Raw genomic sequence first — 12,922 nt, forward strand, 5'->3', positions numbered from 1 at the left:
GGCTATAATATAGAGCATGATCTTACCAAGTTTGGTGGAAATTGCATTATTACTAACAAAGTTATAATACCTCAAATTTGTTGCTTCTTTGAAAATTGAAGACTGAATGTCAATATCACCCGAAAGTGGATACTCTCACATAATATATGGATATATTACGTGCTACGTACTAAGAAAGACACAAGACCTTTCGTACCTGAAGCGTCCAGCTTCCGGTTTCCCGACTTGTTTCCAAATTTACAATTCCTATGGATTATAAAAGAACAGAACATTGAACCTTATCAACGACGGTACTAGGCAGCCTCAGCTTATGGTATCTAACTATTTTCTGAATTATGTAACTATACTTGGGATATTTATAGTTTTAGAGAATTAACGTTATAAAAGTTGTAATACGGTCTCGAAATTCTGCAGAATATTCCCAGACTCTTAGTTTGTTTTGAAAAAGTTGAGAACTCTACAGAAGCTCTTCATAATGAATTATTTTTTTTCAATTTCTCTGAATTTTTGAAATTTTGAGAAATCAGCAAATAATCTTAACGCTTTAACATTTTCAGACCACCGTCCCGTATATGCCCAAGTTCTTTTTCCTTTCACTCCAGAAGAACCGCAAGAACTAGCACTTGAACGTGAAGATCTAGTGCAGGTATTTAGAGTGAAATTATGCGATTAACGATTAACTAATTGGAATAATAAAAACTTGTTGTTTCTTTTTCGTTGGTGTGGGTATTTATTCTTGCAAATACCGATACCGTCGAGCGTAATGCTGACCACATTACCTCCTAGTGTACCGTTACGGTCTTTAATGAAGTGCTCTAACACACTTCAAGGCCCTGATCCAACATGGATTGTTGCGCCAACGATTATTATTATTAAATACCGATATTTCGGGAACCACTTGTTCCCTTCATCAGTGCAAACAACTTGTTTGTTTATCCTTGCAAATACCGATATTTCGGGAACCACTTGTTCCCTTCATCAGTGCAAACAACTTGTTTGACTAGTGAAGGGAACAAGTGGTTCCCGAAATATCGGTATTTGCAAGGATAAATACCCACACCAACGAAAAAGAAACAACAAGTTTTTATTACTTCAATTAGTGCAGGTAACACATCGTTCAATAAGTCCCGGGACTAGCGTAGAAATGGCGCTAATAATGCCATTTATATACCAAGGTTCAGAAGTACCAACCTTCAGATAAGATGTGTCAAAATTTGATGTAATTCGAAACATAACCAAGAAAGCTATAGTGGTTAAACTGACGCTACCTTTGCAATCGTGAAAAAATGGACCAAAACAAGTTTCGTGTGTTGATAAAACATTGCTTTCTAATGGGGAAAAACACTGTTCAAGCTCAGCAATGGCTTGAAAAACGTTATCCGGACTCTACTCCGTCGAAAACAACCATTTGTCGGTGGTTTTCGACATGAAACGCGGTCGTGCTGATACAAATGATGCGGAACGTTCGGGTCGGCCAAATGAGGGAGTAACTTGGTGAACATATCAACTGGTAGTGCATTTACTATTTTGCACCAAAAATTGGCTATGAAAAAGGTTTCTTCCAAATGGCTGCCGCGTTTGCTCACAGTGGAACAAAAGCAACAACGTATCAATGATTCGGAGAGCTGTTTGGCACTGTTTACTCGCAATAAACAGGATTTTTTGCGTCGATATGTGACAGTGGACGAAACATGGATTCACCATTTCACTCCGGAGTCAAGTCGGCAGTCAGCTGAATGGCGTACGACCGGTAAAAGCCGCCCGAAGCGTCCAAAAACCCAAGAGTCGGCCGGCAAAGTGATGGCGTCCGTATTTTGGGATGCGAATGGTATAATTTTCATTGACAACCTCGAAAAAGAAAAAGCCATCAATAGCAACTACTACATGGTGTTATTGGATCGTTTGAAGGCCGAAATAGCGAAAAAATGCCCACACATGAAGAAGAAGAAAGTTATCTTTCAAGACAACGCACCGTGCCACAAGTCAATCAAAACGATGACCAAATTCAACGAATTAGGCTTCCAACTGCTTCCTCATCCTCCGTACTCGCCGAATCTGGCCCCCAGCGACTGCTGGCTCTTTTCGGATCTCAAAAAGATGCTCCAAGGAAAAAGATTTGGCTCAAATGAGGAGGTAATCGCTGCTACTGAAGCTCATTTTGAGTCAAAAGACAAATCGTTCTACAAACATGGCATTGAATAGTTAGAGAAGCGTTGGAATGATTGTATTACACTTGAAGCAGATTATGTTGATGAATAATAAAGAATTTTGCCGATAAAATGTTGTTTTCATAGTTAGTCCCGGGACTTATTGAACGATGTGTTAATTCGTCAGGATCTCGGAGTTTGGTGGTACGGTCGAATAAAATGCGACGCAGTTGTTGAAAAATTAATACCACAACGGGAAAGCATTCGAATAATTCCCAATGAATTTGAAACGAAGACTGAAAACGAACAAGTTTATTCGTTGAGAAAAAATGTGGAAAACAATGAAAAGTTGCAACCATCACCGTCCCGAGCAGCTTGCACCATATTACAACCTCCCAATGATAATACTGTAATGCCGTTGAAACCTAGTCAATTATAGAACCAGCAATGTAACGAATCACTCAAAAATAGTGTTATTAAAGAATTGTTAGAAACCGAAATCAACTATGTGAAGTTTTTGTCATCATTATGCATACGATTTGTTTCGGAGAAATATAAAATAACAAGTCGGAATACCGAAAGCAGGGCGCTTCAGGTATAAAGGTTTGTGTTCACATTTTGCCCGAAACTTTTCATGCGCGTTTTTGAATTCGTACATAGCTAAGAATTCAAAACGTTTCTTCATATACAGGGTGCGGCAGCATAACTTCCTTTTTTCAAAACTCAATAAAAACTATTGTATGCTTCGGAAAATATTTATTTATTTTTTATAATGTAATCTGTTAGGTGACGTCCCCCATTCTCCATACATTGCGTAAACCGATTTCTGGCGTTTGTCATGACTCTTGTTAGCATAGCAGGCGTTATGTTGGCAATTTCTTCTTGGATGTTGGTCTTCAAATCTTGTAGGGTTCTTGGACGGTTCACATAAACACGGGATTTCAAAAAAAAACCCCATAGAAAAAAATCACAACGGGACAGATCGGGTGAGCGTGCCGGCCATTCCAAATCGCCTCTAATTGAGATAAGGCGCTCTGGAAAGTGTTCCCTCAAAACAGCCATCGATGTTCTTGAAGTGTGTGCTGTTGCACCGTCTTGTTGGAACCAAGTGTCCCCAAAATCCAAATTTTCTAGCCGTGGGAAAAAAAAAATTCTGTAGCAAGTTATGCTGCCGCACCCTGTATTTCCAACCTCCATGATCTATTTACATATTAAAAACAAATATGGTGGCCATTCTAAGCAAACAAACATTGCCTATACCGCACACTGACGCATACATATATACACTTATATATAATTTTGTTAGTTGGGCTTCAAACTTTTCAGAATTATGCCCTATCTTATCAACTATACTGATTCCATTTTGCACTTCCAGGATGGACTTAAGGGGGTTTTCGAGTAGTTTTCTAAAATATGGCAATATGCTATTATTAACTTGTTTTAAACAGATATTGTAATGGGATGTATTTTGAGGCCTAGATTTCATATGGATGCAGCATTGTGATTTTTTTAAGATTTTTAATTTAACTCCATCCGACCTTTGGGTCAATTTGATCCAAATTGCATTTCAATTACTTATAATTCAGTCAAAATGTGATCAAATTGATCGAACATTTTGGGTCAACGGGTAAATCGGATATGAGTTATTCACTTTTTTTTTAAAATCATGTCCGAAACATTTGTCAGTAAAACTGTACATTGTCCGTAATATTGACCCAGTGTAATTTGTCATGTTTTGGATGTGTTGGTCGTTGTTTGCGTTAGTATTCGCGCCATTTTGTTTTTATTTTCCTAAAAATGATGTCTACTTTGAATTTCGCTTATTCGCCGCATTTTGATTGGCAGATTATACGAAATGTGCAATAGGCACTCGAAAATTCGTATCAATAAATACTGAGTGGTAAAACCAAACGACTCGAGAAGAAAATATAGAGTAGCCTAATTGAACGACTTAAGTTTGCAATAAGAGCCATTGCAACCTCTAGAGAGAAATTATTCATCATCGTCAACGATGCAACAACCGGTATCCGGTCTAGGCCTGCCTTAATAAGGAACTACAGACATCCCGGTTTTGTGCCGAGGTCCACCAATTCGATTTCCCTAAAAGCTGCTTGTCGTCCTGGCCTACGTCATCGCTCCATCTCAGGCAGGGTCAGCCTTGTCTTCTTTTTCTACCATAGATATTGCCCTTATAGACTTTCCGGGGTGGATCATCTCCGACCATACGGATTAAGTGTCCCGACCACTGTCCACTGACCTATTGAGCCGGATTTTATCCACAACCAGACGGTCTTGGTATCACTCATAGATGTCATCGATATGTAGGCTACGGAATCGTCCGTCTCCATATAGGGGGTCAAAAATTCTTCAGAGGATTCTTCTCTTGAACGCGGCCAAGAGTTCACAATTTTTTTGTTAAGAACCCAGATCTCCGAGGAATACATTAGGACTGGCATGATCATAGTCTTGTACAGTAAGAGCTTTGATCATATTGTGAGACAGTTTTTGTAAGCTGAAATAGGCTCTGTTGGCAGCCAACAAGCGAAAGCGGATTTCATCGTCATAGCTGTTATCGGTTATGAGTTTTGACCCTAGATAGGAGAAATTTTCTCAACGTTGTAGTCTCCTATCTTTATCCTTTTCGTTTGACCAACGCAATTCCATGTTGTTCGTTCTTTGTTTTTTGGCGCTGACGTTGCCATCATGTACTTCGTCTTCATTATTGTGCAACCAGAGGCAGTTTGGACAGTTTGGTTTCCCTCTCTGTCTCGGCAGAATGAACATCGATATGTATAAGGCGTCATTCTGCTGACTTATTGGTAAAACTTGAGCGCCTGGTGCGTTTACTCTCTGCACTTTTTGAGTTCACAGATCTTTTGGTTCTCCCTGGCTTCCTTACTCGGTATACAGTATTCTTCTGTTCTGTTGCTAGCTTACATTCATCGTCAAACCAGGCGTTCCGACTTTTCTTGCGGCTGGGGCCAAATATGTGTGCACCCGTATCAATGATAACGGTCTTCAGATGATTGTGAAGATCATTTGTTGATGCTTCACCTCCAAGACATCTGTTAGCTGCGGTTATTGCAGCATCCATTTCCCCCTCATAGGTGTTACGGGGGGCTGTGTTGTGAATGGCTCCAGTATTCACTCTCACTTGATTGTCAGAGGGGATTGTATGTATGAGCCCGGAGTAATATGGCAATAAGATAGTCATCCGAGTCTATATTAAGTGCTCTAACAGACTTCAAGGCCCTGATCCAATATGGATTGTTACGCTATCGATTATTATTATGATGACAAATTTCTGGTCAACTAAGATTTTATGGTTAATAATCATATTCTAATTTTTTAATGGTTTTTTTCGAAACTGCATGTTGAAAACCGGCTGCCATCATAGCCTTCTATTCAACGAAATTCATGACTTATTCAGAACATATTTCTATGGTTCGCAAATTAGGATAATTGCGATTCATTGAACTTTATTTTATGCGAGGCACCAAAAATGTAGTTTTCAATATTTTTTAACAATCCTAGTTAGCAAACCGAGTCCGAGTCGGCACATTAAAATGCCATTTTTTCGGTAAGACAAGCATAACACCCTTTACCGTGGCAGCAGAAAAACCCCTTTTTTTTGGAAACGTGTCCATCCTATTGGATGCTTCCCGTAAACTTCATTAGCATATATTTATACATATGTTTGTCTGGATTAATTGATACTGATATACAAATAACAGAAAAAAGCTAAAAACAAGTCGGGAAACCGGAAGCTGGGCGTTTCAGGTATGAAAGGTTTTGTTTGCTTCTTCTATGAGTATATTTAAGTGTAGAACTATTCCATTTGTACGTAGTGCGTTATGTATTTGCATGTAATATGTCTGACTACCCACTTATGGGATATTGATATTTAGTTGCAGTAAATTTACAGAGTCAACTTTGAGCTACTGTAATTTGTCACTAATAGTATGATTTTGATCAAACTTGGGCATAATATGTTTCATATTATACTTTATACTAATACCAACGTTTATAATTCTGGGATAAACTTAAGGGGGCTTTTACTCAATTTCCACAAAAATATGGTAATATACTATTATTAATTTAATATGAATAGATACCGATATGGAGAGTATTTTGAGGCCTGGACACCATATAGAGGCAGCTTCATGAATTTTTTCAGATTTTTCGGTTGGGTAGTTTCTGAGAACGGGTCCGTTAAAAAAACCATCACTTTCCACCCCTCCCACTCCCCGCTTTTCTAACAAATCTCAAAACTAAGACCGGCTTAGAAAAGTACTAATCGAGACCTTTCATTTGATACCCCACATGACATTCGGTGAGAAAAAATTTTACACCGCCCTTTGACATGTATGGAGACCCCAGGGGGTTTTCGAGTAAATTTCTAAAATGTGCTAATATGTTATTATTAACTTTATTTGAGCAAATATCGGAATGGGATATATTTTGAGGTCTAGATTTAGGACTTCTCAATCCCTAAAAAGAAATTATATGGCTTTAATCCGAACTATGGGCGGATTTACGCTGAATATAGTTCGTATCCTTGTTGTGTTTTACTAATTATAAAAGGGAGCGTATAACACCTGCGAGCCACAGTGTCCGAGCGGATCGGATGTGTTTGGAAAGTGCTCCGGCTAATTTCAAAGTGAAAAGCAAAATTGTGCAAATAGTGATCGTAGCGATGTTCAACGAACAACCAGTTGTGCGGCGTGATGTCGAAATGCCAGATAACTGTCGCCCCAAGGGATGGATTCTGAGCCTAGAAGGATACACTCCTATGGGGACAGCGGGAGCAAAGCCCCGAAGGCATTGGCGAAATTGCCCCCGAAGATAGCGAGCCGAACATGTGTCGCGAAACTTCCGACGAAGTCGAGGCCCTACGGAGACAGGTTCAAGAGCTTACGACCTCCCTGAAGGAGATGACGAGTCGGTACGACTGGCTCGCTGCCCTGTTTAGGACATCTATAACCGAATCAACCATCGTCTTCAACCCAGTTCCTCAACTTAATACGCCAGCTACATCATGCAATGAGAACCGAGAAGAACGATCCAACGAAAACATGGTAATATCCAACCGAGGAACTCAATAGAAAGCAGTGTCAATAACAGCAGCTACACCTTCATCCCAGCCAACTACAAAAACAACGAAAGTCGCTGCGTATTCAGCCCAGTAACTTCTACAGTCAGCCACCCATAACCCAAAGACAACCACCACAAACAAATTAGAAGCCGCCCAAACATCCACCACAAACAAATTAGAAGCCGCCCAAAAATCTATCACAAACAAATCAGAAGCCACCCAAACATCGAACTCAAGTCTAGCAAAGGTGAGTCAGGAAAAATCTCCTCCATTTATTATCCAGACAGACCCCACAACCACCAAAATATTTTCCACAATCCCCAATAACATCGCACTTAAGAAAACCTCGGTTCACTCCGCCCACGTCCTCGCCACATCTCAGACGGATTATGAATCCGAAAACGCCTCCACCTATTCCTAGTTACGGTCTGCCCAAAACTCCAACAATTCACCCTCCCGAAGGTATTGGGCATGCAGCGTCCAACTGCAACTTACCGTTGCGTTAAATAAAACCTCCCACATGGTCCACGACAACGCCCGAAGAAACAGAATGAAAATCCATCCTGCATTAACTGCGGAGCCAACACGCATCCGGCGAGTTATCCCAGCTGCCCAATGTTCGTGCAAGCTCGCGCCCGCTAGACACAACCATCCCTCGCCACAAAACCGAACCCCATTCCACTTACCAAACCCGGTCCCCAGCCAAAACCCTCTCATATGCCCCCTTCACATAACCTAACATCACCACCATTCTCATACGCAGCAATGGCTAGGAACGCCTCGCATCCGGTACCCACGTTACCACCCACCCTCCCACATACAACTCCCTCCCAGTAATGTTCACAAAAGTGGTATTACTGAACGTGAATTCTGTTGTTAGTCGACAAAAACGCCACGAACTGACCAACTTCCTTTCCGGCCACAAACCCAACCTACTCCTTCTTACTGAGTCCAAATTCAACCTGAGACATAAGCTGTACATCCCTAACTATACCACCTTCCGCTTCGAGCGTATTGACCGCCAAGGCGGGGGCACAGCCATATTAGTAGCTAATCCTCTAGACGCCCAACGAGTTCACATCCCAGCCATTATTGCCCCATCCATTGAATTAACCGTCGTCTCCATCACTACACCTTCTTCCATCATATTCCTAGGTACCCTCTACCGTCCCGACCAAACCCTTAATCCCGCTGATATCTCCAACCTAACGCACCAACATCACCACCCCCACCCCCAGCCCAACCTACAACACCCCGCTGGTCACCAATACAAGCCGTCACACCTCATACAGTATTCGCATGCTGCGACGTCTCCTCAGCCCAAACGGAGCGTCTACGGGTGCGTGAAAGGAGGTTCTTCCGCCTGTCCCTTTCCCAGTCTAATCTCCATTCCAACCAAGCCGTCTATGACGAGATAAATTGTTCCCGCATAGACCAGGAGGAGGAATTTGGTTAGTGCAACCAAATTCCTCATTAAATGCCAATCCCACGACATTAACCTCATCCAGTTTTACTTCTACATACGTAGCTACAATCCGAACCTCTCATACCGCCACCACCCCCTTACTACAGATCTAATCCTTTCCACTGAGAATCGCAGCTAACGCGACAGTAAGATGATTATATTCAACCGCCCATATGATCGACACCGCCTTGGCCTCGTTTACTCCATCGCCCAATAACACCACCGTCCCCTATATGTATCAGTCCCCCATCAGTTCATATATTCTAATAATTCCTCCTTACAGACGACAATATAAGAAGGGTTTTTCCTGACTTTCCCCTCTACAGCATAAGTCCTAAAATAAGCTAGAATTACTTTAAATTAAGTCTAGTATTAACCCAAACGTTAGTCTCTAGGTAAAGTTAAGGTGTTAGAGATAATTCTAGTATTAAGTTTAGTCATAAGCTATGTATAACCAAATTAAAGAGAAATAAATTGAATGTGTTATCAAAAAAATGCGAGCCGCAGGTCGTTTCGTATGTAACGGAAAATGGCGCCTCTCGCTATGTGTAAAGGGATTCACATGCTCTCACTAAATTTCGTGACAATAGGTTCTCAGTCATTTCAGTGTAAATCAGGTGTGACAGACATCAATTCTATCGATTTTTCACACGATCGATTTTTTTCACACAAAACCTCAAAAGACAAAATTGCAGCCATAGTATCAAGATTTTTAGCGTGAGAATGCGACGACGAAAGAGCATCGCGCAAAGTAGTACCCGGGCTTTCCCACTGATCTGTAACAAATTCAATAAAAATATTGCTTTAGTTTTGATGAAATTTACTGCACACACCTTGCCATAAATTTTGACAGTTTGGCAAGCTGGTGAACAGAGCGTATTTGATTTTTGCCGTGTTTCTTATTGAGAAAGTGCGGATAAACTTCCAAAATCCAAAATATTTGTCTAATTTTAGGTACGTGCAAAAGTTAATTATGTCATAAGTTTGAAAAAAGAAAAATTGGATTAAAGGGCTCTCCAAACAGAAAGCGGATTGTCCGTACAGCAGTCCGTCACGGACAGGTAATGGCAAACAGCACGCGGACTGATTTTATGTAAAAAGTAATTAAATGTAGACCGCTCCGAATTTTGCTTCCAAGGTGATATCCGATGAAGAAGAAATACTACTTTCTTCGGCATCCATTTTTCCTGTTCGCCGCGAACTCTGTAATTTTTCACAACCGGTCCGCAGTCCGTCGTGGACAAGACTGGACCGCCGCGATAAAACGCTTGCCGTTTGACTAGGATGATGCGATATTGACGAGCCCTTTAATCGGTTAATTAGATTTTTCTCTGCTACTCTGCGGGACTGTTGGACGAACGCTTCTAATCTCGATTTTCCCTCAATAAACGCTGTATTTGTATAGTGATAGCGAACCTAATAAAAACGCCACTTTGATGCATTATAATATTTATATTGTTCTTTACAGGGAAACGACACAGTGAGAATTTAAATCGATTCCAAGCTAGTTTTGAGAACTTCGAGGGACCTCCTATAGGCTTTCATAGTACGAGATTTTTTCTGCAAACTGATGCGACTCGAATATCTCCCAATTTATGGAATAACACCTACACTCTATTTTTGTTCGACAAGCAGATTATATATTGCAAAAAAGACATCCTAAAACGGAATCACTACATTTACAAAGGACGGATATTTTTAGATGATTGTCGCATACTCAATTTACCGGACGGCAAGCTTTTCGGTGCAAATTTAAAGAATGCCTTACGGATATATTGTCAATCGAGGAGCAAATGGCTGGATTTTTGCTTCCGCAGCCCAAGCCGAAAGGTTAGGTTTTTAAGTACACTAGCAGCTGAGCGCCAGTTTTCCGGCAGGAATTTGTTCATTTCTGAATTAGCTGGAGACGAGGATAATGTCTCAGATGTCGAGTATCCCAGCGATCATGACACACAAAATCGTAATGCCGAATTCGAAGATATAACTTGGAAAGATTATAATGTCAAGAAAATTAACACCATTGCGCCCAAACATAAATTCAACAGTGATACTTTACCGAAGAAATCAAGGAAAGTTGGAAAGGATAACTATGAATATAGTACCGCCTCATTAGGACGTAAAAAGATCGGTGGATGGTTTCGAAAAGCGAAAAGCACTAACACTACTCCTACACAGAGCCCCACACATCATTCAGCATTAACATTCCATTCAGACAACTCATCACAAAGTAGTCCAGCTCTCGGTTACATATGTCCTAAAAACAAAACAAACGAGTTCATAGTCTCGCCCTGAGAATATGAAAGCACCTTGATTTAAAAAAGTTACTCACGTTAGGAGAAAAGTAGAATACAAGACTGTCAATTTAATATTGTGTTTACTAAGGTGACACAGAGGAGAATCAACGAAAGGAACACTTCATATCGATGTCTCAGTGTACGAGTTATGAAATGTGAGGAATTTGATGCCATATGCGAATCTATAAAAGTATAGTAGGCAAATCTTCGAAAGAAAAACTGCAATGTTTATCAAGTAATAAACAGTCGTTTATATCTTTCCTAATATTACTTTCCAGTACTTCTAAATGAGCACTTATCTACTCTCTGTTTTGTTTAGGATCAAACCCCGTTTTTATATCAGCAATTGAATTCATCAAAGTTTCATTAGCATATCTCTAGATGGATTAATTGGAAGAATTAATTAGTTTCTCCTTAAATTAATTAACTATAGAGATCATTTTCAGGCTATTTAGCTTGACTTGTGGTGCAGGTTAGGAAAATAATTTAGCAAACTCCTGATTTTGGCCACTACAACAAACAACTTTTAAGTGATCTTCCTCTGAACTTAACTACTTACCGCATATATGCAGACACATACCATACATGTAGAATTATCTTATTGATAGAATATCGTGTCCAGTAAAAGTAGGGAAACGCACAAATTATAGCCGGCGGGCGATGAGTAACTAAAAAATGTAAGAAATATTCCGTAACTAAATCTGTCAAGTTTTCAAATAATTCGCGGAAAATTGAAAAGCGTTATTAGGCACTCGTCTAGAAAGTGATATGTACACTGGAATATATAAATACCAACAATAAATCAGTATGGAATAGAGCAATAAAATAATTGTAAGACAGTTGTATGGTTGATTTTGTCAATATATTGTTAAGTACGAAAAATATTCGCTATTATTACTATTTTCACCAAAAACAAAGTGACACAGGTTATTGTATATTGACACATTCGTTTTACAAAATAATGAACCCAAAACCAAACAATAAAATTCTGAAAAATATTTTTGTTTATTTAAAACTATAAGACCGCTGCCGTCAGTCTTGTCATCATCAGTTTTTAAGGCTTTGTGTAAAAACTTTTTGTTTGTGCTGCTGCCAAGAACGAAAATATCCGTGATGCCCCTTGCAGTATTGTAGTGTGTACTAATCAACTTTCTGATTGCTACAAGACATTTATACGATCAATATTCACAAATGAAAACTTTGCCAAATTGCCTCCTGAAGGTATTTTTCCTCCGCGCTTCGTGTATCATAAGGCAAAACAAGAACACAATCTGAGAAGATTCACAGCATTAACGGCGTCAATAATTTGCGCACATAGTTGGCTTTTGGTAATCCTAGAAGCGTTGCGCACAAGAATAACGTTGAAGTGGACGTCGGATAAATTGGTCACAATTTTCTTGTTGTAAACAAGTCGGGATACAGGAATCTGGGCGCTTCAGGTATAAGGGTTGTGTGTTCATCTTATATGAGAAACTCTTCATGCACTATTTTCCATTGGTACATAGCTAAGAAAACAAAACACTCCGTCATAATTTGCCAAATTCCAAAATACCCATATGTACATACACATCAACGAGCTAAATACTGCGCTCATCCTTAATAAACAAAAATTGTCTATTACCACGTTGATCAATTGATCTAATGCATTTTAAACATTTACACTTTGCACAAAAGCACGTATGTAAATTAAAAACCGCTGGTAACCAGTTACATACATGTCTATTATATTGGTTACTACCCGCACATGTCTCCCTCGAGTAATTGGCACTGATATGCAAATTACTAAAAAAAAAATCTAAGACGTCCCCATAGACCCCGTTCATATAAGTTCACTTTATATGATGATGACTTCATACACATCTTAGGGTGCAATAAATTTACCTGAAATGCGAAAATTTGATCTACTATATCTTTGTTAATA

At 39.7% G+C, this 12,922-nt stretch overlaps 1 protein-coding gene across 3 annotated transcripts in view; it reads left to right on the forward strand.

Moving 5' to 3' along the window:
- Positions 1–11,999, forward strand: part of LOC119647432 — a 281,759-nt gene extending 269,760 nt beyond the window's left edge. For all 3 annotated transcript variants that reach the window (XM_038048343.1, XM_038048340.1, XM_038048341.1), the window contains one exon: positions 10,176–11,999. In XM_038048343.1, the coding sequence (XP_037904271.1) occupies positions 10,176–10,999 (824 nt within the window). In that variant the 3' untranslated portion in view covers positions 11,000–11,999. The remainder of the gene's footprint in view (positions 1–10,175) is intronic.
- The last annotated feature ends 923 nt before the right edge of the window (positions 12,000–12,922 follow it).

Source organism: Hermetia illucens, chromosome 2 (genome assembly GCF_905115235.1).
Source record: "Hermetia illucens chromosome 2, iHerIll2.2.curated.20191125, whole genome shotgun sequence".
Taxonomy (NCBI): Eukaryota; Metazoa; Arthropoda; class Insecta; order Diptera; family Stratiomyidae; genus Hermetia; species Hermetia illucens.